The sequence below is a fragment of the Leptonotus elevatus genome, chromosome 2 (genome assembly GCF_054856555.1).
Source record: "Leptonotus elevatus isolate MCC_2025b chromosome 2, RoL_Lele_1.0, whole genome shotgun sequence".
In the NCBI taxonomy this organism is placed as follows: Eukaryota; Metazoa; Chordata; class Actinopteri; order Syngnathiformes; family Syngnathidae; genus Leptonotus; species Leptonotus elevatus.
Window position 1 is genome coordinate 5,926,961 of NC_141240.1, and position 27,649 is coordinate 5,954,609.

The following is a 27,649-nucleotide window of genomic DNA, read 5'->3' on the forward strand; positions in this document are numbered from 1 at the left end:
GGTGGGCGGCCCATCCAACCTTGTGCAAAGAGAGTCATCGCTGCCCTCTAGGGGCCAAAACGAGTCTTTGACTAATCAGATCAGCCTGATTCTTTCAGCACAGCTGCCCAAGGCTTTCCTGCACCCGTTTTTGAAAAAAAAAAAAAAAACATAGGGGACGTCTTTTAACGTCCTCGGCGCCCTTCCCTAGGTTTATGCTAAACGTTTTATAACGTTTATGGCAGTCAAAGAGTTAAATATCTTGCTTTTGTAGTGTATTCACTTTTTAACATAGTTTGAAAAGGATTTCAATCATTATATTAGTTTATTCACATTTATAACATGTCCCGAATTCATTGGAATTAGGGTTTGTACAATCCAAATTGTCAATTGTAGGGGTCTGCCAACAATTGCTTGGGAGAAAAAAAGCACCTGAGTCAGTGCAAAAGCTGAACTCACCCAAACAGCGGTAGGGCACAACGATGTGCATGTGACTGCGACACTGCTTGCGACCCTTCTTGCACCAGTTCTGGATGCTGACGGGTTGGTTGGCCTCAACCACATTGGTAATCTGGAGCTCTGGATAAACCTGCACATGGAAATAATTTGTCTAAGGTTTTCGGACAGGTTATCACACTGTTGATTCTGAATGCATACTTCTTTATCTCCTCTGAAAAAGGGAAGCTGATTTCAAAGATTCTGTTGATTGTGGTACAATTTTAATGTAGTATATTGATTGGTGTGGCGCCTTGACAGATACTGTGCACAACATCATGAGTGTCATCTCTTTAAATAACCCATTTTCACTGTGTAACATTTCTGTTACTAGCAACTAGTTTATAATCAACAAAATACACTTTTGTACTACTTAAACTTAATTTTTGTTATCAACTTAAAGACTGAGCTTGTGGCATAAGTCACATGGATGAAAGGGGCTTGTTTATTGGACACAGATATGTACACACTTTCCCTAATAAATAAGGTCATGCAGTAAATCTGATGGAAAATATACACAATGTATGGCAAAAACTGCCCCTTATTATAGTCAGCTAAAGGGAACATTATGAACCAGGTTCTTTTCTTCTCTTTTTTTGTTTTTGTTTGCTCACTGCGACAAAAATAACCATGTTATAACAACTAGCAATAGGCTAAATGCAGCTCAAGTACCGATTGCATCAAAAATGGAGATGATAAAACGCCCAGGGAGAAAATTACTTCTCTGGCTGCTTCTCGCTTACCTATTTTTTCCACACTTCCACGTGACCCCAAGATTACTAACAGAAAATAGACAAATATAAATAGAGCCTCTTACCTCCTGGCAGTACTGCAGGATGCCTTCCTTGGTCTCAACACAGCTCTTGGTGCCTGAGGGGTCTGATTCCCACTTGCCACTCTGCACATTGACATGCATGTTGAGTTTACCGCAGAACATGGCCACCTGGGGCTCAGCTAGCAGTCCCGTCAAACCATCTGTCGGCACCTATAAGACAAGGTGAGAGGTTTTTTTTATAATGGCATGTTTTGAGAACCTGGCTGCAGGATAGCGGCTTACATCACTGTTGACTGAAACACACAAGTAGCTCGGCATTGACTCGGCAAGTAACTCGGCCAATCGTAACTGCCACCCTCATTTGAAAAGGGAGGAGTGCTCTGAGCGCAGTCAACCAGAGTACGCCGGGCCTGACATCGCAGAAACTGAAATAGACTTGTTGGGGTCCGTGAATGACATCGGCAGATCTCCCCTTCCAGATTATGTGATGTGGGCAATTTGAAATCACCTTGCACCCACGACGTGTGTGGGACCGCACCACTGTGCGCTCCTCACCACTCATTATTGTACCACCAGGGGGGTGCTGCATTAAAAATATACAAGGTATTTAGTGTGATAATAATACATTCACTGAATTGATTCGTACAATGATTTAGAGGGTTTGTCCCACGCTATTATCAAATTTATATGATGACATCCACCACACAGGTACGTGGCGCGCCGATTCGTCTGCCTGCACCTCTCCATCAAATGCACCTGACAGCAGTCTACTTTCTGTTACAAAATTGCCAGATGCAATGGAGGCACAGAAGTTGTGTCCGCCGGAACGCCCAGAAAAGTGCAAGACAGCACAGAATCGTGTTCCACTGTCATGAAAATTGAGATGTGCCCATTTTTATGCCTAGTTCACATACATTAGTCTACGAAATTAGAGCAGAGTGTCTTGCTCAAGAACACAACGAAAACATGACTTGAAGACAGTAGGAATCAGTTAGCTGATCCTTCGGTTACTGCACAACCCTCTCAACCTCTTGAGCCACGGCCCCCGTGAAATTGAGTTTTGTCTTCTGGTTTATTAAAAAAACGGCTGTTCTTATGTTCTCTTACATCCAAATGTTATTATGAGTTGTAATATTGGCAGAATGGTGGATGGGTGGTTTACAAGACATGTTAACAATAGCTACCGAATATTTAATTGTGGCATTTAAGCACAAACTATGAATGTTAATTTTGTTGAAACCGATTTAGAATCAGTGTACTGCACATTATCGTTGTCTGAACATTTTGCACAGGAATTATTATTTTGAAGAAATGAAACCTTTAAATAAATGTTTGTTGGGTTTATTAGAAAAAAACAATTAAAATCATAACTTGCCCTGAATGAATGAAAACATTGAGATTTTATATTTTGGCCATATCGCCCAGCCCTACAAGCAACTTTTATTAATGAAACTGAATGAATCCAGTCAGTTCTCCAAACTCCAGGCATGCGTCTCAAAGACATCAAAAACTGGATGACTGGTAATTTCCTAAAACCCAGATAAAACTGAAATTATCATCCGGCACCTCTGAAGCAAGGTCTTCTAAGAATCAGTCTCCATTCGACATGATGCCATACTTCTTTTTTGTGTCCTCTGCATTCATTCTTTATTCCTTCTACTTTACAAGTCATATTTTTACATGGGTAAAAAGTGCTCAGATTAGGACACCACTGTTGGATAAATTGATGCCTTTAGAACAAGGGGACAAATTTGTGTTGCTAAAACTCTGGTTAAATTGTAGGTATTACTAACTGTTACCTGAAGCACTGTTGTATTCATTTTAATACTTTGCACTTCACTAATATTCCTTGAAAGTTGTACAACCACATATTTTGATTGCGATTTTTTCTGGCTACTGCATATTTGTATTTCATTGTTATTTTATGCATTATATATAGTTTTTAATTGGCTAATTAATCGGTAATCGGCAGTATTTTTTTCCCTGACGTATATGTTGTTAACCTGTTTCCCCTCTCTTCCTCTTTCTCTCTCCTGTGGTTTGTGCTTCCCGTTTCTGGAGCCATCTGCTTGTCATCAGTGGTGGTGAGGACGTAAGTGTTGGGAGCATTGACGACGTTGCTGTCATCATGGAACTTTACTGTTGTTGATACAGCTATATTTGTGCCCTCTCATTGATAAACTCCGCTATCTCGTTTTATCTATTTACCTTCTGTCGTTCTACTCTGTCTCTTCATTTCACCGGCCAAGGCAGTTGGTGCTCCTCAGAGCCTGGGGTTTTGATTGTTTCTTCCTTCGTTGCAGGCTTTTTCATGTTCTCCATCAACATCATGTTATATATACTGTATAATCTCTCTGTTGAGTCAAATCTCAAAATTTCTCCATCACTGCAAGAGCAATGTAGTGGTGCGCGTGAGCTGCAACAGAGGATAGCCTGAATTGAATAATTTTGTTTTTTAGGAGCCACTGCAGGAAAAACACTGTTGGCATTGTATTTCTAAATCAGCCTGAACAAAATCAGAGGGAATACTGAGGGGTAGGAGCTGAGGGAGGGAAAAGAGGGAACAGTTCCATTGTGCTCGCCCTAATCTTGTTAATGGTTTTGAAGCCCCTGGCAGGCAAACAAATGTTGTTTTATGAGATGGAGCCTCCTTCCCCCCTGCAGACTGATTCACCCAGTGCAGTCTAAGGCATGAAGTCCTCTTCACAAGTAATGCTGGATGCCCAGAAAATAAGTGCGAAGGTTGCATAGATACTAGGTGCCAATTGCATGTCATGTCGTAGCATTGATATAGAGCCAATCATAAGCAGGGATTCGTTGATTGGATGATTGGTGGAGCCAAGAAAAATCTACGATTTATCTTGTTAGTCAATTTAGTTGTTTACAGCAGTTCAAATGTGAACCAACATAGAAATAATAATTAGGATCAGCCGAAATTTTAGCATCACTAACCACCAGATTGACTAGCAATTAGGGGTGTTAGAAAACATCGATTCGGCAATATATTGCGATATTACAGCGCGCAATTCACGAATCGATTCGATATGCACCCGAATCGATTTTTTTATGGGAATATTCAACAAAACGTCTTACTTAGGGTTAGGATTCACACATAAAGCATGGAAGAATGTTATATTGATGGAACAATAAGCCTTAATATTTTATTCCAGTGCTGTTCAAACATGAAACAGACTGCAACCTGTTTGTTAAATGCAGTGGCTCAGTTATAAGCCTACATTTTCAGATAAATAAATACATTTTCATACAAATCTTACAGTGTACATGTACAAGTTTACTGATGAGTATTTTTTAAATTTGAGGCCAAAAAAATATCGCAATAATCAATTAATAGACTCGGGATTAATCGTATTGAATCGAATCGTGATCTATGAATCGAATTGCCAGGTACTAGGCAATTCACACCCCTACTAGCAATGGTTATTTTTGTGTGCGTGCGTCACTCGAGAAGGAAAAGCCCATCCTCTTCTCTGTTGAGGCGTGGCATGAATGAAGCAGCTATGTTCGTATCTTGAGATCAAACGCACGCGAAAAATAGGGGGCAAAGTGACATTTTTTCTTGTGTCTTAAAGTAACGCAGTTTCCCAAGTGTTCCTCCACTGCAACACATGGCAACTTAAAAACCATCAGTTTTGACACAAAAACTCCATCAGTTATGACACTAAGCCATCTGCACAACAGTGTTTTTTATGGGTTCTGCTTTTCTGATAGTGCGTGCTACAGTCTGAGACTGGAAAACTAAAAGATCAAGTCCAATTTTGCTACAAGCAGCAAAACTTGGGGCAAAGAGTTGAATGCTTTCAACTCGAGTCATTTTTATGTGTCCGATCATTTAATCAATGTCCAGTTCTTACGGTGACCTCATCCACTGTGCCTCTGGTCTCTCACTGTCCCTTATCGAACACGATATGTCACTTTCTCTCTCTGCCTGGGATCCAGGTAAGCGACTCGTTGCCAACCCTGTCTCTAACGAATGAAAATGGTTTGTTTCATCCTGTTTTAGCCTATTAGTCATGTCCACGCCCATCATTTCCCTCCTGCTCCTCAACTGCCGTTACTACGTCACTGATTCTACTGGAGGAGAAAGCAATGGGCGAGCCAAACCGTCCCTTGCAAGCTTATAAATCAGTGTCCCGGGATGACAGCGGAGGCAGGAGTGGGTAGAGAGACAACAATGAGTGTGATGACGGCAAACCAGGAGTGATTTGACAACAAGCTTGAGCAGATGGCCGAACACGAGAAAGGGATTGGGGAAAATTAGGAGATACACATTAGGATGAACAGAATGGATAGTCAATGAATGGACATGGATAGTCGGGCAATTTTTTTTTCAAAATCTCAATGAGATGCTACACTGAGCCCACTTTGCAAATACATTTTAAAAAATGGTAAGGGCGAGAATATCTTTGCACGAAACTCTACAGACGGCCCGAAAGCCTGTAAAGGGCAAAATATGAATGTTTATTATTATAGGAATGACTTTTCTGTCTTCATCTTTCCTATCTTTGCTTCTCAATCCTGTCATTGTGCAGGACACTAAAGAGCGGGGGTTGGTAATCTGGGCAGTGAGGATTAGGACAGAAACCCAGTCAGACAAAATATCTCCCTTTAGTCTCAATCTGCCATGATATATTTTGCGATATCTGCAGGGAATAAACCAGGGGAACTGGGACTGATGTTATATGAGCTTGACCCGGAGAACATAGTTCCGTTTAAGTCAGCAGAAACTCCAGGCACATAAATGCAAGGCGTGCAAATTCTTCTGCAGTAGAAATTATACATGGTGCTACAAAGGCAGCTACTAATCGAAATGCTTTCCAAACTATTGCTAGATTTAGATTATATTGTGAAATATGAAGCACTCTGCTTTCAAAGTATTGGAACAGTGATGCCAATTACTTTTTCTATTTTTTTGCAGAAAAATAATCAAAAGATAAAATACTGTATGAGCCAATTTTAGCTTTTATTTCCAGGTATTTACATCTACTTATACACAAGTTAAAAGGCCATATTTTGTGTCAAAATGGCCGTTTTGACGGCTTCCGTCAAAGGTTTAGCTCTATCCAAATATTTTACGCTGTTGGTGTGCTAGGTTATGCAAGAGAATCGAGACAACATACTGTTCCTTTTTCTCTCCTTTTGTGGTGACTTCAAGTACGGCTTCACATAAACAACGAGTTCTCCTGGGATGACGAAGGAAGGTCGCTTGATTAATGGATCGCTTGCAGGACTGCAGCCTAGCTTGTCATCTCTCTGATGATCAGTTTGCACATGAAACACCCCAATAGTTCCTAATGACATAATTGTTTAGCATATTGTGTGGTTATTAGGGGTGTGAATTGCCTAGTACCTGGCGATTCGATTCGTATCACGATTCATAGGTCCCGATTCGATATGATACCGATTAATCCCCATACGAATCTATAAATTGATTATTGCTATTTTTTTTACTCAAATTTAGAAAATACTAATTTCATGTTTGAACAGAACTGAAATAAAATATTAAGGCTTAATGTTCCATTAATGTAACATTCTTCTATGCTTTGTGTGTGAATCCTAACCCTAAATAAGACGTTTTGTTGAATATTCCCATAAAAATGTATGTTTAAAAATCAATTCGGCCGCATATCGAGTCGATTCAAGAATTGCGCGCTGTAATATCGCGACATATTGCCGAATCTATTTTTTCCAACATTATTTTTTTCTAACACCCCTAGTGGTTATGCAGACAAACGGCAACAGCAGGAAAGTAAAATCATGAAATGCAAAACATGCTTTCACCTCATCATCATACTTCCTGTCTGAATCCATCAGTCAAGTTTTCCTTTCATTTAGCATTTTTAAGGTGTCAAGATCCACAGCAACTAACAATGTTACACACATCTTCTTCCTCAGCATAAGCCTTGAAAGCGTTTAACGTATTTGTGGGCACGATAAGAACACCCTATAGCTACCACGCATTTTTTGAAGTGTTGTCCCACCATGGCCACCCCCTTTCTGGGTCTTGGTCTTGCTGCGCTATTAATTACGCAGCCTTATCAGTGTGGCCCATGCCTGCCGTGGGGAGCAGGGTGTGGGTGGTGGGAGGGGGGCTGTTAGTTTGTTTTTGTCCTAACCCAAGGGGAACACTTCCTGGTGTGCATGCGTACAATCTGTGACATTTCTTGTCCCATCAAACATGACAAGTTATAATTAACACATCTGGAGTGCTGCATCACAGCATTGTCGAATTGTGTTTTATTTGGTCGCCACTAGGGGTTTAACAAAAACTGATTCGAATCATAAAATCATTTTGATTAGACGAACCAAATGAAATCATTACAATTTACAATCGTTGCATCCTTAAATTGTAACGCACCCCATGTATCGAGGTAAGTATCGAATCATCTTTTTATGAGATATGCAATTTAAGAGCCTCAAACAATAGTTTGTTGGCAGGAAATGTAATAGCAGTTCCTCCTGATCCCAGTGTTGCTTTCAATCCATCACATACAAATGTGTGAAATTAATTTGACACGTGGAAGAAGAACATCAACTGCATTTGTCTCCATATGATGGAGGTACTCCATGTTCCCTTAGTCGTAATTGCCATAGAGACTGAGGATGCACACATCCCCCCTTCCCACCATTGGGAAACCAACAGCTCTGTCTTCTCTCTGCCATCATCACTGTGGCAACGGAGGCAACACCTTAACTCACATGGGACCATAATTTGTGTCATGATGTGTCAAGATGTGAAATCCGCAAGGCTCCAGATTATGCATGCAATGCACGAACAGTTTAAAGTACACAGATGCTGCCAGGTTGTTCATGTTGCATTTGAGGTGTTGATAGAGCTACAGATAGGCCTGTCGCAATAACATTTCCAGATGACATATTTTCCCCAAACTTAACTATCACGATAACAATAGTATCGTTTTGTTTTTACACACACACACACACACACATATATATATATAAAGTTCAATATCCTGGACCTACGCTATTTTGTATTTTGTAATTCACTCTCCATGTTTAAAGGAAGGGAATGTGTCCTTAAATTGCCTTTTTCATTATTAAAAAAATTAAATAAAATAACTTTTTCTACATTTATTTTAAAACAACTTTGCCAATAAATAAAAACATTCAACTCAAAATGTCAAATATTGCCGTTTAGATTTTAGGAGCACAACTTAAAGCCATTAATACCTTGTTATTTTATGCATGGAGCATGTATAAAATAAGAATGTATATTTTGCACTTAAAGTTGTGTTCCTAAATCCTTAAAACCATATTGGTCATTTTCAGTTAATTTGTTTTTATTTAAAGCTACAATATGGAACTTTTTTCCCCAAAATAACTTTACAATAAGCTTTTTATTTGACCATTTATGACTGAAATGCCTTCTAAGATTAACACCTTAGCTGTTCACAATGGGTACTCCTGCAAGCCTCTGGCCAATAGTTTTCAGACTGGATTCAGGTTAGAATTTCCCGCGCCCTGTCTGCGGATGTGACAATGTGCAGTTTAATTTTTCATCAGCAGGTGGCAGTAGTGATTCGAAATGGAATATTCTATGTTCAGTAGCTTTAATGGGCAAGAGTGTTTTATAAAATAAATCTATTTAACTTGTTTTGTTTTCTGCTCCAAAATATGATTAGATCTGTGACTCAAATGCGTCATCCGATCTGAACTGTGACGTTTGTGATCCTTTGCGATCACCGTCAGTACTTAGTCTCCCCTGTCCTGTTTATAGGGGCGCTAATCCTCTAAATGGCGGTAAAGTATGCAGAAGCAGTGGCAAAGAACTTGCGTCTAGACACTATTGGTGATGAAGAACAGTTGGCAAGTTTCCACTGTCACTCACATACTTAATATCGTGATATATTGAGAAAAATTCTAACATATCGGAAATCATAGATATCGTGTACCGTGATATTATTGTTATCGTGGGCCACATATCGTCACAATATCGAATCGTGAGTTACCCGTATCGTCCCACCCCTAATTTCAATGGCCTCTCAAAGGGAAGGTCAAACACACGCCACAGCCTTGATGTGAGCAAAGCTTCGTCATTCGAAAGGCATGGCGGCACCATCATGATCTGGACGTGAAATGGCATATACACCCTTGAATGTGCACAGCCTACACGCTTGCGCTGAGTAAGGAGGCAGATCAGCGCAACTCACTTCACAATTATTAATAAAATCCGGCACTAACAGCTGCCTACTCGCCAGCTGTGAAATGAAGGGCACGCTCTGGCAGCACACTTGCTGACATTTACAGGCGGGTGTCACGCCCTGACAGTGATGAATGACGCTACTTGCGGAGAAGAAGTAGGATGGAGTATAGGAGTATACATTTTGGGCCCAGTAGAGCACATTAATGAGGCTTCGAGCTCAGCATTAGTCCCACTTTGCAGACAAAAATAAAAATAAACAGGAAGTTACACTGAAGTGTAACTTTTATAAATTAATGATTGAAATCAGATTTTGGGAGTGTGTAAATCTGAATCTGAACTATAATAAACTACTTTCTTTGGTCCTCATCATCTCTAATCTACTGTATCGAAATGCCTTTTTGCCATGGAAGTCACATTTCGAAACAGCAAGCATTCTATCGTAGAGAACAAGACCCCAACCAAAAGAGAAATAAAAGCCCAGGACCGTTTGAGGCTTTTGACTAATTATTACAAAGGTAACAAACCGTCATTTGTGTCACTAAACAAGATAACTACCATGAGGCATGGGTAGATTTGTGCTTTGTTTGAGAAAGTCACCGCTGACTGAGCACTGTTGAGCTTTTTTTCTGTTACATTTAATGGTGGGTAACATTCTGCCAAATTCCTACAATCTCACATTATATAAAAGGTACAGGTGGCACAGCTATTTCGCCTATTTTGGAAAAGAAGCTAGACAAGATTGTACTGTTCTCAATTTAACTACTGGTAAAATGGCTGGAATTTTAGAGTTGTCGTGATAGGTTGGGGGGGGGGGGGGATTAGCAGATGAACATCATCCCCTGTTACTGGGACAATGATGACAGAAACAGCAGCATGAAAAGCTCAGAAATTCTTTACCTAATACAGAGAAAGGGGATTGTGTGTGTTTCCTGGTGGTGGTACAACACAATTTAAGCAAACATGATTCAGTCTGTAATGTTCAAACCATTATGTGTAACATAATTTATAAACTGTAGCAATAATGTCTCAAAATAGTTTTTTTCAGTGTTGACCCACACACAAGTCATGTTGTTGTTGTCAAAAGGTATGGCAGAATTTTTTTTGAAACGTATGAAAAAATTAGTTCTGTAAAATAAGGGCCTGACCAGGTAGCAAAACACACACACATACACGCAGACATCCAACTCTCACAGTGTACATGGCCACAATGTATACTGTATGGTGGGTCCACCTGGTAAAGTGCCTTCCTGGAAGTGAGACGTTTTTGTAAGCGCACAAATAAGCCTAAACAAGGACTTTAGGAACACCACATATCTTTTCAATTTGGGCTTATTCGTGATCCTGTCATTATTTCGATCCTTGAGGTTTTCAGGCCTCAGAAAGTAAAGACTGCCATGAGTCATGTAAGCAAAGGACTAGGAACAAAGACTGCTCTGCTTAAGGTGCAGCCAAAATGATTCATTCCATGTGAATTGATTTCAAGGGGCGTGGAGGCACAAGGATATGAAAGTGGAGAAATGTCCGAATTGAAACAAGAAAAGCAACACACCACAGCGAAGTACTGAGCAAATACTGCACAGATTTTCACTCTCACTCACTCCCTCGTTCAGTAGACGACGCACACGGTACATTTAAATTAACACAAAAAAAATTATATGAAGAGAATGCACAGTTAACTGTTCCCAAGAGAATGGTGTATTTAGGTATGTATATTATTATTACATTACTTGAGGAATGAACATCAGCATTAACATCAACATCAGCTGCAAGTGTAACACCAAATTTTAAATGACCAGGACCACCGTAGACATTATTTGTAGGTGGGTGAGTACATCAAACCCTTTTTTTTAGCACCAAATAAACAACAATAATTGTTAATAAAACAGCAAGCGGGGGGAAAATGGCAGCCCTAGTGGATGATTTGATTTGGTTCAAGTCGATGCACTCACATCTTTTAAAATATAAAATGATTTTCTGATTCAAATTGTTTTTTTGTTACACCCCTAATATCTACACTAGCCCATGAATAGGAGCTCAGTAACATGTTTAAAGTACCTATTAGAGCTGAGTGATATGGCTGAAAAGTGTATCATGATATACAGTAAGAATTTCACAAGTCAATATAAATTATTGAATTTTTATTTTTTTGTACTTTGTACCCAGAGAAGAAAGGCTGGTTTAGGTCATCTTAGTGTACTTAACTTTTAATAAGAGGTTAACAAACTAAACTTTAAAAAAGTCAAATTAACTGGTCAAGACTAAATAAATAGTGATAAAAAAAAAAATCAAACTCATCTAGTATTGAAATTGCTTACGTGTCTATCGCAATACATATTTATATTGATCGCCCAGGCCTAGTACCTAAAATAGCACTCATATGTGTAAATGTATTTTTACAAGGTTTTTTAAAACAAAGCTCTCGTGAAAGTGTAAAAGGAAAATGTACCATTTGAATTCAAATTCACAGGTTTGATATTAATACACTGTTAAAAAATAGCTCTGTGAGAAATTCATAAGAAAGTTCATAACAAGTAAAAAGTTCAGTCCCAATTTAGAGCGTTATGTCCAGAGTGTCTACGGATTTCGGCAGCCCCATTGGTTTGTGCCATGTGTATGTCAATCACACAGTCGCCATAGCGATTCACAAAAAAACAATTAAAAATAAATTTTACTGTTACATTCCTTCCTATTTACTTTTACATTCACGTTCGCCTGATACCAGAAGTAGAACTATTTCCTGCTTCCGTGACTAAGAATCATGGGAAATGTAGTCAAGCTGAACCAAGTTCAGCATTTCTGGAGGCTGTTTTCAATGCTACAATGTCGGACCACGAGGTATGTTGTGCTAATGTAGTTACCCCTGAAAATGTTAGAATGTTTTTATCCCCTGCTGCTATACTATACTCACTCGCGTTCAGCAGTTGACTCGAGGTGCGTTCAATGATTACTCACACAGTAGGAAATCTCATATATCATTAGAAATACTCATTCAATTATGCAGTAATGAATAGCACGTGTGCACATTACACTGGGTATGTGGAAACATTTTATAATTTTTTTTTTATAATTTTATTTAACAGCCACATGTCAACTCATGTTGCAGGCAATACAAATTTGTTCTAGGGTAAACATTGCCAAAACACCGGGACCGAGCAAAAATGTTTGGATCGTGGTGAATACATTGACTTGTTAGCACTTTTAACTGTCAAGCAGGATAGCATTAGCTCAAGTGAAAACAATCACCAGATTGACTTGTGATTTTAATGAAAAATTGTATAAATATTTCCTGGTGGAAATTTCTTTGCACTTTATTTACAGCAAAATTGTAGTGTCCCGGGTTTTAATTTAGAAAATCTGGTCACCGCAGTTTTGCAGAATGCTGCAAACAAACTTGAGAGTCTCTCAAATGACAATCTAAGCTTGTCCCCTGCTAGGCAGAGTTAATGAAAGGAGCCTTGCTTATGTAGTCATCTCTGCGAGTAATTCCGGTTACATATGTTTGAGTAACTGAAAATCTTCCAATGGATTAATTACAGCGGGTCCTCGACATACGACGGTACCGACATTGGACATTTGTTAACGACGTCGTCATATGGTGGAAGAGAAGGCATGTTCAATTACTGCTGCACTTACTGTGTCTGCGTTTGTTTTGTGTTATGGTCTAGAAGTGTTTTTCATACAAATATTTACTCAAATTATTATTTGTGCGATAGACTAGGAGACTAGGTTGGTGAAAGGCTACGGCGTTTTCCGACTTACGTACACTTGCTTAATTTTGTACGTGCGTCAAGAAAGCTGGGAGAAAATGTGCTATGTTCTTCTACACCTATTATGGAAACTGCATTTTGCATGTTACGTGGTCAAGTACATAAACATAATAGGGCTGTCGCTTACAAAGAAGGAAAGAGCAGGAATGCAACAATAGCGTCCGTGGCTTTCCAGCTTTTACATGAGCTCTCTCGACCCTAATGCTGCAGTGCACCGCCGCCATCTTACTTCGCTTTTCTACATGAAACGACTGAAATGCGTACTTTGTCGCTCACATTGTTAATCTACACGGTCGCTATGCTATGCGTCTTCACGCCGTGGGGATTTGGAACACTATATATGTAACTGTATACGTATGTCGCCTCGTTTCACTCCCAAACACGCCCACTCGCCTAAATGTAGCCTTCGGCTCCGGACAAGGATACAATATGATTTTCAGTTCACCAATATATAGGTACTAAACAACAGAAAATGGCACCCTGTCACGTTTACCAGTAACAAGAAAGAAATGGCCTATTATGTATCAATTTACACTACGGACAATTTTAAACTACTACTTAGAGGGTAAAAATCAAAACGGCCAACATCCATTCGAATGGTCTCAAGGAAAAAAAAACAGTTGCCACAGGTTTGACCTGAGGCTTTCCCCCCACACACAAAAATGTATTACGTGCTCATGAAATTAGATATTCATGCAACATGCTTGCATTAAACGGGTTCTACTCTGATTATTAACGCTAGATGGCAATTTACAATGCTGTATATATGCTCGGTCTAGTATTACATCGCGTTAAACAATAGGTGTCGGACAAACCAATCTTAAGGCTACACTTCCGGTTCTTTCACAGTCAAAATATCTAGAATCTCCAAAATTGTATGCAAGACGAGCTTTGATTTATAACCATATACTCAACCAAATGCTAAATGCATGTAGTTTCAACCGTTTGTCATTCCATGGCTAATGGTACCCCGTTTAGGGTTTACTTTGTGATTTGCTTTATGGCGTTGTGAAAGGTTCCGGTCTGGCTGCGGCTAACATCAGCGAGCTTAGTTCCAACGACAGCCGCATCAAAACGGAGTCATGCATTGTAACGGTATAAAAACAGCTTCTTACCTCGCCAGCCAGAGTCGACGCCGCAACGGCCAGTAGCCATAAAGCCACTCTCTCCCCCATGTCGTTTCGCGGACACGACACTCCTGTAGGCACAGTTTTTCCGAACAGTTACAAGTTTCGTAGGGTGAGAGACTGCGTGTGCTCAGCGACTGACTCCCGTTGTCTGACTCCGCGCGAGACCCAAACTGCACAGCTGCTCCGTGCCAGATCACGTGACCATGGAGGAGTGGGATAAGCGCGTCCGCCCGGGCTGTCGTCATCGTCACAAGCGCGTTCATGTACTGTAGGTATGTAGTCTGGTTTAGTATTGCTTCATATTAGATTAGGTTAAAATGGTAAAAGTGTGGGAATAAATTCCCTTTATTATCGTGTTCATAGAGCTGTCTATTAACTCATATGAAATTGTTTACTTTTAACTCGTGGTCGCGGGAAAATACGTGAGAACTGCTGAAAGTTGGGGTCCGTCCGTGGAACAGGGGCGTGCAGAGGGCGGGGCCAAAGTGTCTGCGCAATAATTCGCATGCAGAATGGGTACCGCGGTGATTTATTTATTTAATCATAGACGGCACCGACTTTTGAAAGACAAACCTGGGGCAAGACACAAGTGGCTGAGGGCACTGATTGGTTGACACGAGGAAGGGCAGGATTACACTTAAGGAAACCAAGGGAGACACACAAGGAAAAACAGAACCCAAACATGACAGGTGATTGGCATTACAAATAACCGTTTCATCATGTCATCAACTAATGTTGATTGGTATAGACATTTTTTCATAGTTGAGCCATTATTTCAAACATGAATTATACATGAATGACTTATATAGCTACATATTAGGGGTGAAACGGTTCACCGTCAATAGATTTACCGTTCACACTTGCCCGAGTGGATGAAACATTTACTCGCGCTGTTCTGTATTTTAGGAGCAAAATGCGACCATTTAGAGCAGAGGTGGGCAATCTCGGTCCTCGAGGGCCGGAGTCCTGCAGGTTTTGGAGGTTTCGCACTTCCAACACAAGCTGATTCCAATCAACAGGATCGTTATCAGGCTTATGCAGAGCTTGCTAATGAGGTGATCATAAATCAGCTGTGTTGGAGAAGGGCAACATGCAAAACCTGCAGGACTCCGGCCCTCGAGTCCCACCTCTGATTTAGGGGCAGTCTAGAGCCCTGAGACCTGAGCAACGATGATCTCATTTTCATTCGACAGCAAGTGGCAAAATGGCCACCCTCTGAGATGAATAAAAATGAGTTGATTTAGCTGCTTCACTCATATTCCATAAACATAATATAATCAGAATGCGGTGTTTAGACTGGTGGGGGATATAACGTATTACTGTAAAGACCATTTTTGGGGTAACTTCTCCTTTAATGTGGGATTTATTTCTTCCACCGCCTAAATGCACTTGAATTAAAGGTTGGATTTTCCTCTAAAAAAAAAAATGTTGGTCATTGGTCCTATATTAAAAAAAAAAAAACTAAAAAGTCAAAGAACACATCTTAGCTAGTGGTGCCAATAATTATCCACCAGTTAACAGCTTTATGATACAAGCTCTTTCAAAAAGCCGTGGCAGGGCTGATAAAACAGAAAGTTTACCTCCAACAGAGGGTGCAGCTGCACAGCACTTCAGTCAGTGCCAAGCTCCAAGCCTGTGTCTGGATGATTCTGCAGAGCATGTCTCTGGACTGGATAGTGGGAGTTTCATGCTTACTCTATGGGCCGATTCCCACACTTGACCCTATGGCTCCTGAGGAGCTATTGCAGTTAACAAGCTGTAATTGTAATGGATACTGCAATGAGAAAGGTGTCAATTGCATCTTAGCATGTGGACGTTGAAAAGGCATCACATGCAAGAATGGCATCATGTGGAGCAGTAACTTTTTAGAATTCCATCCTTCTATCCAATCATTATTCATAGGGCAGAGTCAGCATGGCTGTACATTCACATGACTTTGGCGCAGGAAGTGTGGTGTGGGTTCAATTCAGTATGTGAACGTGAGTGTGAATGGTTGTCCATCTCTATATGTGCCTGACTGACTGGGGACCAGTTCACTTCTGGGTGCCGTCCGCCATTTGCCCGAAGTCAGCTTGGATAGGCTCCAAAAGGCCAACTGTTTATATTAGGGACTGTTTTCCATTAGTTTGCCATTTTGACCTTCCTGATATCAATGAGAAAAGATATTATAATTGGGTTAAAAAAAATTGCTACAGGTCATGATGACATTACTGCATCGCCTGTTAAAGAAGTAAAATAATTTATTTTTGAACCATTATTACATATTTTTGGGTTTCCTTGGAAACTGCTGTTGTTCTTTCTGATAAGATTGCAAAGATTATTCCTGTTTTAAATTAGGTGATCATGGGCTTTTTACAAATTACCATGCTTCTCCAAAATTTTCGAAAAACTGCTACATAAACACATTCTTAACCACTTAAACACATATAAAATAATTAATAAACACTAATATGGATTCCGCAAAAATCATTCTGTCCACATGGCCTTCTCACATCTAGTTGACAATATTTACACTGCTTTAGAGAACAAACAATTTGCATTTAATATACATTTTTTTATCTCTCAAAGGCATTTGATCTTGTCAATCGTGAAATGTTATATATATATATATATATATAAAAAATGACCTGATATGGATTTCATGGCCCTCCTTTGAAGTGGCTTTAATTATTTTTGTAAGACACTCCAATATGTTAATATACTGTAAATGGTATAAAGTCCGAAGAGGCATATGCTACAGTGTTGGGTACTACAAGGTTCTATTTTAGGGCCATTATTGTTTCATATATACGTATGAATAATCTTACTGCCGTATCAAACACTGTATGTCCAATATTATTTGTTTACATATTTCCAATGGAAATTTTTTAGTTAACAATGGCATTCATGTTTTCCCAAAATGGTTTCAAACAAATTAATTGGCATTAAATATGTGTGGGGGAATGACATTTTATGGTATGTGCAGGCGAAATTATTATAATTTGGATTCAGTGAAAGTGCATATTGATGGTGAAGAAATCATTAAAGTCACATCTACAAGATTCCTAGGGATATTAATTGACAAGAAACGTACTTCAAAAGAGCACATTAGTTTTGTTTGCAACAAGGATACAAAATCTCTGGGGATTATCAGGGAAATTGCTAGTATGCTAGAATGTTCTTTTTTTAAATTAAACAACCATTACTTTTCCTGTGTATCGTCAGAAATGTTTTACTGCTGCAAAAACGTTTTTGTCAGAATGGCTACTTTTTCCAGGTCAGGTACCCCAACCTAGCGTCACTTGTTTTGAAATTGACATAAAAAATAGCCAGTACATTACATTACATTATATAGTCGTGATCAAAAGTTTACATACACTTGTAAAGAACATAATATCATGGCTCTCCTGAGCTTCCAGTTATTTACATAATGCTGTTTTTCTCTGATATAGTATTTGGAGCAGATACTTTATTGTCACAAAAACATTCAGGAAATTTTGTTATTTTATGACTTTATTAGTGGTTAACAGAAAAAGTGACTGAATCTGCTGGGTCGAAAATATACATATAGCAACATGAATGAGCAATTTTGGTGACTTAGAAAGTTTGTCAATGAAATGAGCTTCATACCATTGCCTCTCAACTTCTTGTGTGTGATTATAAGTGCCCACAAATGCAACAATGGACAGTCAAAGGAGCTCAGCAGTGTCAAAACTGATCTGAAAGTTGCTTGGAGCCATCTCAAAGCATCTGCAGGTCCCAAGACCAACAGTGCAAGCAATTGTTGGCAAGTATAAAGTGCATGGCACTGTTTATCACTGCCACGAGGCTGCCACATTTATTTGCATCTTTAATTCATAATACAAATAAACACGGTCAGGAGACACTGTCAGTTTATGCACTTAAAACAATAAACTCTCGGCAACCATTTTCAGTCATGATGCAATCACATTACAGTATTATTATTAACATTAGGCCTATTTCAAATAAAAGTGGAAAGCCTATTTCATTTTTCACCCTGGTTATGGCAGCCTTGCTTTTTTCAGAAATGTATTTTACATCTGGTTACATCGATTAAATAATAAATAAATTAATTAAAAGAAAGAAACTGTCTTGTAACGTGAAGATTTTCTTCCTGGTTTAATAATAGTCCCAAAAAAGCTTAGAAAAGTATTCAAATTTAAAAAGGTAGCTCATTCCCTTTGAAGTGACGCTTTTAGTTTTGGCTGCAGAATAGCACAGCAAGTTGCAGTGCCTCATTGTCTTGTCCTACATTGTATTAAATTATGATTAAATTCCTCAACACCATCCGTTTTCATCTACTCAGCAGAACAGTTGACTCCTCAGGCAACCCGAGTGCTGAATCATTATTGCACTGCGCCCTGCTCGAAACACACGAGGTTATTATTCTCTTGCTTGTATAACCATCATACAAGCCACAAGAGCTTCATTTCAGCCGCCAGTGGAAGATACATGCAATCATTTCCTCATGCACCTCGGGTAAGGAGGAGGAGGAGTTGGAGGGGAGTAGTTGGCCGGCCCAGGCTGAGTCATTGTGTAAGGTGGAGGGTGCAGAGTTGTGGGATTCATCTCGTCATTGTAGGTGGATGGAGGTGGAGGACCTGAGGCTTATGCAAAAATAAAAATACACATCGCTTTAGCTCAAATACATTTTTTCAATCATTTCTGTTATCACCTCAATATGATGAAGTTGTTGCTTGTTATAAACGTAATTTTTTTTAATGTTGGACAGTAAATTGCTTAACCTACACCTCAGTTGGGGTGGGGTGGGGGTGGGGGGGAGATCCCTTAAGTATAAGGAAGTGGTAAAGGAAACATGCCGATAGATGGATCTGCAAAACCCACGTTGAATTAGGGATGTAACAATATCCAAACATCACAATACGATATCATGATATGAAGGTCACAATGCGATAATTATCACGATATTGTGGGGAGGTTGGCGATACAAAAAATGTCACAATATTGCAAAAAAATTAGCTCATACTATAAAAAACACAACATTGTGCTTTTGTACATTAAGGCAATGCATATAAATAACCTACAATACTAATAACACTTAATATTGAGGCACTTACTTGCTAATGCATGCACACATTGATTTCCTTCACATATTGACTCGGTTCACAAGCATATTATGTTGACCTTCATCTGACCATTAGCGTGGATTTTAAACATAGAAGGGACAAAACATCCCTAATGAAAATTAAACTGCACTAAAAAAAAAAAAACACCAGCATGTGCTAGAACTGCACAAATGGAAATCAACCTGACGTTTAAAAGATGTGCTACTTTTAATATCATGACATGAGGCCGACGATATATTGTGGCAGTTTTAATATCGCAATATGACGATATTGCCGTTATCGTTACATCCCTACATTGAATGCATGAGCCAGAATGAAATTCTCACATATAACAGCGGATTGTATTTTTGCAACACGAGGCGGTTGGTCAGCAAGAAAAAGGGCTGTTGCAGAAAAGTGGAGTACATAAGACTGCACCATCCCGAGCTGAAGCCAAGCAATAGTTAACATTAAGTAGAGGAGCACGCTAAATAGTGGCCGATATCATTTTTATAATTTTTTTTAAATATATGTATTTAAATAATATACATTTATCTGATTTTCTGAAGGGAAAATGGCAGACAACAAAGCTTTGCTTGCAGGTTTAGTAAAAGCAAATCACAATTCACATCACCACGACGAACATGTATTTTGTACATTTAATTAAAGTAAATTATTCTGGTATAAACTTCTAAAATACTGGGCCCCATTAAATTAGTTTGATGAGCGTTTTCTGCCCTCTAGTGGCAAAAATGGCAGATCTGCATATTGACACCCTCAAGACATTTTGACAAAAATAATTTTTGTCCCTGATATGAAATTATTGATAAATATATATAATCAGTACAATTTGGTTCAGCTTTTCGTGATATCTGAAAACAAAAAATGAAAACATGACTCAAGCCTTTATTTGAGGTGGGTGACAACATGATACTCGTATTGACGGCAAAGTTACTTTCATTTATCCACTGAAATATCAATCAAAGTAGCTGAGAAAGAAGACAGGTAAAAGGAGTGTTAGCTCCATCTCCAATTTGAAGGATTCAGCAATACCTCGTAGTCATTTTTTTTAATGGTACAGTCCCAGTCACTTGAACACCACATAAAAAATGCCAGGCACTGATCATTGAAAACATGATCTTGACTTTTAATATCCAAAGTGTGTCGCATCTTTAAATCTTCTAATCACTCAATTCCCTTCAACTGGTGCTGAGTGGCAGAACCCCAATCTAGTGTCCGTGTCCGTACTGCAACACTAGTTTGTTATCTGTGTGTCAAGTCATCTTTATTTATATAGCGCTTTCAAACAGCCACAGCTGTCACAAAGCGCATACAGAACACCTAACATAAAACATTTAACAATAATACAATCATAACAAACCAACCAACCCTTCTTTTTTTTTTTGCATTCCTACATATGTTTTGATGTTTGAAGCAATTATAGATGAAAGAGGAGGGAGTCACTCCAAAACCTTAATTTTGTTCTTTTTGAGCCATTTTGAGGTGGACTTGCTGGTATGTTTGGGATTGTTGTCCTGCTGTAAGATCCAAGAGTGCTTGAGTTTGAGGGCACAAACCGATAACCGGACGTTCTCCTTCAGGATCTCCTGGTAAACAGCAGAATTAATTTTTCTGTCAATCACAGCAAGTTGTCCTGGTCCTGAGGAAGCTAAACAGCCCCAGACCAAACCATCACACTTCCACCACCATGCTTTACTACTGGCATCATGTTCTTTCTTCTTTTTCTTTTTTTTTAATAAAATGCTGTGCCATTTTTATACGAGATGTAAGGGGCTGCACACCTTCCAAAAAGTTAAATTTTTGACTCATCAGACCACAGGTTTTTACCCAAAAGTCTCGAGGATCATGAATAGGCTTTTTGGCTAATGTGAGACGAGCCTTTGTGTTCTTTTGTGACAGCAGTGCTTTTCGCCTGGGAACCCTTCCAAGGATGCTATTTTTTGCCAGTTGTCCTTTAGAGTCGTTAACATTGACCTTAACTGAGATGTTTTTCTAGGTTATTTTGTGACCTCCTGGATGAGTCATTATGTCACACTCTTGGAGTAATCTTTGTTAGTCGACCACTCGTGGCAAGGTATGCCACTGTTTTCTCCATTTGTGGATAATGGCTCTGACAGTCGTTCACTGGAGCCCCTCACCCTTGGAAATGGGTCATGGGTCAATTACTTGGTCATATAGGTTCAGATAGGTTGTGTTTCGCCTAACCCAATTTACATTTTTAACCAAAGCATTATTCTGTTCTTTTGCTGTCGAACTCTAAATCGCATGCCATGGGTGACATCATCCCCTGTGGTCACAATTTCTAAGGGGGCCGTGCGTGGGTGGGATTTCTTCTGCAAGTGGGACATTGTCCAGGAACTGAACCCTAGCTGTCTGCATGAAAGGGGAATAGCATGTCTCACTACACTACCAGTGCAAAACTAGTTTCCGACTGGAATTATTCCTTATCTGTAGTTAGGGCGGATAGTAAGTAAATTGTGACAGAATGGCCAAACAACTAAATATTTGGGTCCCTTCAAACTGTAGTTTGTCTCTTTTCCTTGGTGCAGTTCACTCACACCAGTGTGTGTGGCGCCCTAGCCAGGATTTTATTTGGCGCCACCCTCCATTGACAATTTACATAGCTTACAAGAGAAGTTGAAATTTTGACATTGTCTATAATGTATATGATAACGTCACACAATTTAAAATATCAAATAGAACATTTTCTTTATTTCATGACTGTCATACTGTCAAACAAATTATGCAAGTGATTTGCTGTTGCGCCACCTAATTTTATTGGACAAACCATAAAGACCATCAACGTGACCGCTATTTCTCCCATTTTTCCTCCTCTTTTCTTCTTCCCTCTTTCTTTCTTCCCTGTGCTCTGGATAGTTTTGGTCATTTTGACATGTTCACAAAGTCCTCTGGGGCAAGCCTCTACACTAACTTTTGCACTGATAACACTGATGTTACTAAATTTTTCAGTTGGTTGCACTGCAGAGGATTTGGTCAGACCCTTTTTAGGGTAGATAGACCTACAGCATGATCATATTTGCTGATGTGTAGTCATCTCAATTTGCATACCATCATATGACTAAAAGATTGACAGTGACTCAAGATATGATATTTGCGAACTATTTTACTGTAACAAGAACTGTCTGCATCAAGCATCAGCTGGCAAAGCAGATCAACTATTTTATGTAACTTTAAAAGAGGACATGTGAACATTATTTTGTTCATCACAAAAGGGTCCAGCTCTTATAGTGAGGCCTCTAATGAGTTTCCAGGGTATGTGGAAACTCATTAAAGCTTAGATGATGAAGAAACAGTACGATGACTCAGAATATTATTCTTGTTCTGTGTTTCATTTAATGGCTGTTGAAAAGGGACTAATGTAAAAGACACTCCAGTTTTTGGTAGTAAATGTTACAATAAGAATTATATATATAAGAAATGCAAGTTTATTATTTTTTTTGATTCATTGACATATCAACTACTAGAATGGTGGATAGAAGTCTAGTTGTTTGATTCAGCGTTAGTGACTAGATGTACCATTCTTTGTAATTAAGTAAAATAGCAAAGTGATATTTCACCCCATCATTCTTCTGGATATGTGAGCTTTTATAGATTGATAGAAAGCCCACGTTTTTCAGATATTTTCTAATTTGAATATTTAATGCATTGATGGACTTTTTTTCTGAGTTTGAAATGTCCCATTTATTTTATGTAATTCAAAAAATGAGGCCTTTCTTGCAGTAGCAAGTAGCACTCTAAGAAACCGCCTAGTTTGCCTATGCCATATAGACATTTGTGATAGTCAAAGTGTGTAAAAATAAGTGATTGGTAGACAATGAGTATGCTAATGTGTTTAGGCCGATTTGTTGCGAGCATCTAGGGGAACATGCCTCAAAATAATTCCTGAATTCCCCGCCACTAATAACATTTTACAAATGATTTATGTAAATGACCCACCAGCATGACACCAAATGCCCATCAATATTCCGGTTCAGTCACAAGAGAAATAAAGATGGAAATATAGGGCTGCCTAACAACAACAAACAATGAAAGGTTTAAGCCATTTTAACTTATAGCAGAGGAAAATATCGCCATTGGATAGCGACACCGGCAAATGTTTGTATTGTAATGTAAATATAGAGTTAATCTTCAGTTCCAGGATCGCTTTCTTTAACAACTCTCTTTTTTATTCAATGTTTTCATGCACTAAAGCAAGCCATGTTGCAATACAATCAAGGGAGTTAAACATTACTGAATAGCTAATTTGTGAAACAGTGTCATAATTATATCTGTCTATTGCCACAAATTTCCACTTAGCTGTTGTATTATTGTTAGTTTTATATATTATGTGTAGGTCCTGTACACACAAACAGTCACATATGAGGAAGAGGGGGAGAAATTATATCAAACAAACACGTTTAAGTTGCGGCATCAGTGACCAACGGCATCACCTGCTTGTAAGTCAGCGGTGTGAGCGTGAGCGTGAGCACTTGTGGTGAATGGCGTCGTGCAAGTCAAAATGAGTCAGCTTTTAGACTCAGTCCAGGCTACAAGTTGTGAAGAAGACATTTTGTTCTGGAGTCCAACAACACCAGCACAGCGCCGTATGCCTTGTCAGACCACTAAGATGCTAGTACACATTTCATAATTGAATGTGATGAAATAGTTAACAGGAAAATGCGCGTCCATGTTGAACTTTCGCTCAACTTCTGGAAGGTATGTAGACGTGAAATACTGAAGTGATTGGTATTGACATCTCATATACTTTGAATCCGGCTGCTACTGCGTGTGCACCATTACAAGGTTGATGCAATAAATATATAACCAACCCATAAATGAATGATTACTTGCGGCCCCCACTTGGCACCAAAGTTAATCTTAGTGCTGCCCTCAATTTTTTGCAGTGTCGTGGCCAAGGTTGTTTTGTGGTTTATTTTCTGTTTGTTTTAATCACTTATGGGCATCCATAGCTCAGGCTCATGACAGCTTTTGGCCAAACATAATTCAGAAGTGACACCAAGTGGAAGAAAAGATTAACATACAATAAAACAGTCAGCATAATTATTTGTACGCTATATCCTATTTACCTGTTATTATCCGGTAATATTAATAAAATAAAAAATATGGAAATTCTGATAAATTGTTATGGAAGAGAAATTCTAAATGTTGACAGCTCTGGTGGTGATTAAAATACACGACTCCCCGCTAAGATGGTGAGAGCGTTAGCGTCTTTCGCTCTCATCTTGCGCTTTTGCCTGAAATAACCAATTTTACGGTGCATAAAAGATGGTGTGTCGTAATAACTCACCACTCCAAACAGCCTTTGCACTGGGCTTGACTGCCACCTGCAACATATCCTGAACAGTTTATTACAGACTAGAGCCACTGTAACGTTAAACAATACAGTACGCATATGACATTCATTTTTGTATCTGTGAACAGAGTTGATACGACTTTCCTAACAGCTCCACTTCTGTCTCAACCAAAGCACATTCTCCCATCAATATGCATTCTGGCAAATTGCAGTCTCAAGTTATTTCGCTCACTATTCTGAGTTTTTCTTTAACAATGTATGTATGTATATAGCTGCACAATACATGCAAATATACAAGCATATACAAATATACATTTACATTCATACATACACATATAACACACACACACGTGCGCACAGACACACTATTAGTCAAAAGTTTGAAAACACCCTCTAATTCAATATTTATTCATTATTCTAAATATTCATTATTAATTGTAGTAATTGTAATATTTAAGTCATCATTATGAAGAAATGTTGATTTTATTATCTGATAAAAACGTTTTAATCAGACTAGAATGTTTCACAATTAGGTTCTTCAAAGTAGCACCTTTTGACCAGATGACAGCTTTGCACATATTTTCTCAGTCACCTTTATGATGTGGACGATACATTATGACCTGGAATGACTTTCACTTCATAGCACCGCATTATCCAGTTAATTGCTTACATTTCTTGACCTTTTAATTAATGTATTTGACACCATCATCAGCTTTGTTGTGAAGAGATACGTATAGTTGGTATACAGTGAATGGCCCTATTTGAGTACTGTTCTAATCCATATTATGGCAAACAATGATATATATAAGGGCTATTTGACCGAGAAAGAGGGTGATGGGAGGTCTTCATCAGATGGCGTGGCCTCCACAATCAACTGATGTACACTCTAAAAAGAGAATTGTTGAACCAATTTAAGATTACAAATTGAATTGTTGACCAACTTTAAAATTGTTTGAATTAAGTAAGTAAATCCAAAGTGACTCCAATCCAAACAATTAAGTTTAATGAACTCATAATATCTTAAGCTTAATATATTCACTTTGGGCTAACTTTAAACTTAATATATTCACTTTGGGCTAACTTTAAACTTAATATATTCACTTTGGACTAACTTAATTCAATTGTGTGTTACCACTTGAAGCGATTAAAAAAAAAAGTTGGCAATCTTGGTTCAACAATTATCTTTTTTAGAGTGTATACCCAATTGAAATGATGAGTTGGACTGCAGGGTGAAGCAAAGCAGCCAATGGGTGCTCAGCACCTCTGGGAACTCCTTCAAGTATTTCAAGTGATTACCTCATGAAACACAAAAGCAAGAGTGAGCTACTTTGAAGAATCTAAAACATAAACAACACGCACTCACACGCAGTCACACGCACACAAAATATTGCTATACTGCTTATTTATTATGGTTCGTGGGTAGGAACCAAATTTGTTTTGAATCTTGAGCTGAAAAGTTTAATCTGACAGAACCCATTATATTAAGACGGCATTTGTCGTAGTTTATCCTTTAAAAAATGGAACATATTATTTTACTGTAAGCGTCACATGCAAGCCAACTTTTTAATTCAACTCCTACGTGGTCCTTGGAGGTCCTGACTCAACAAGCACCACAGCCCCTTCAGCCCCACCCCTTTTTCTCTTCTATTACACGCACACACGCACACGCCCCCCCCCCCACACACACGCACGCCCCCCCCCCCCCCCACACACAATAATAATCATAAATAACCCATTTGATGGTTCGCTACTATTTGACTTTGTTATTATCCTTACAGCTCTCTTTTGTAGAATAAATATTGATCTTGTATGTGTGGGATATGCATTCCCCCATATTTCCAAACAATATGTTAAATAAGGCACAACCAAAGAATAATACAAAATATACAAAGCATGTTGGTTCAAAACATCCTTCACCTTAGATAATATGGCAATTGATTTTGCTATCGTTGATTTTACATAACTTGCATGCATTTTCCATTTCAATTTATGAGCTTTTCACTGTGGTTTAGTTCTGAAATTGTGTTTATTTAAATCCTCAACAATCATTTTGGTCACTAGTGACCTAAGAAAAACATACCTTGGAAGTAAAAATATGGGTTTAGTGCCCTGAGTAATATTTCAGTGTGACTTTTTCAGAGATATTGATAGTTAACTAAAGATGACTATCATAATAGAGTTAACGTTTAAAAAAACAATGCTTAAAATAAGAATATATCAGAATTTGATTCCTTATGTCAAGCAAAATAGAAAAATGACATTAATCAACAATTCAAGACTAAAGGAAGCTGAGATATAACTATATCTCTTTCCGTTGGGAGCCATTTTGCATGGTATGCATACCAGCCACTAGGGAGACACCCCAAGTTGTCTCCATGGATTTTTGAAAACTTTAGACCTGTACCTAATGCCCTGCCAAAATACGATATCAAAAACCTTTCCAGAGGTGCGGAGGGAGGGGCTCATGCTTTGCTTCAGTCTTCACAGTAAGTGTTGGCTTTCATGGCTCCCTCAAAAAATGCCACAGATCATATTGACAATTTGACCTGGATGCACTTTTTTCCCAGTTTTTTTAACAAGTGTTAATTTATTAAATTTATACTGTGCTGGCCACTGTCTGTAAAGCACCATGCACAACACAGCACCATGCTGGCCCCAAGCCATTAGTGGACCGTTATCCTAATGCCGGATCCTGCGTATGTTAGTGTTTTCTGGGCGTTAAGGATAGGTGAGGATTCGAATGATAGATAATTCAGCTCTGCCGCTCACTGCAGCAATGATCCGTAATGTCTTCCAGATACTTCGTTCAAGTGGTAATGATGCTGAATCATACAAAACAAGCAGGTAAAAAGTAGGTCGCTCATTTTGTTGTTGTCATTAGTGTTTGCAGGAGTGTGTCTAACACTTTCAAACAACAAACATC

General features: G+C 38.8%; 1 protein-coding gene across 2 annotated transcripts in view; it reads right to left on the bottom strand.

Annotated features, from left to right (window-relative positions):
• Positions 1–14,522, bottom strand: part of appa (amyloid beta (A4) precursor protein a) — a 34,507-nt gene extending 19,985 nt beyond the window's left edge. For both annotated transcript variants that reach the window (XM_086067423.1, XM_086067421.1), the window contains exons 1-3: positions 14,311–14,522; positions 1,292–1,459; positions 439–568 (exon numbers count right to left, since the gene is read on the bottom strand). In XM_086067423.1, the coding sequence (XP_085923549.1) occupies positions 439–568; positions 1,292–1,459; positions 14,311–14,370 (358 nt within the window). In that variant the 5' untranslated portion in view covers positions 14,371–14,522. The remainder of the gene's footprint in view (positions 1–438; positions 569–1,291; positions 1,460–14,310) is intronic.
• Positions 14,523–27,649: the final 13,127 nt, after the last annotated feature.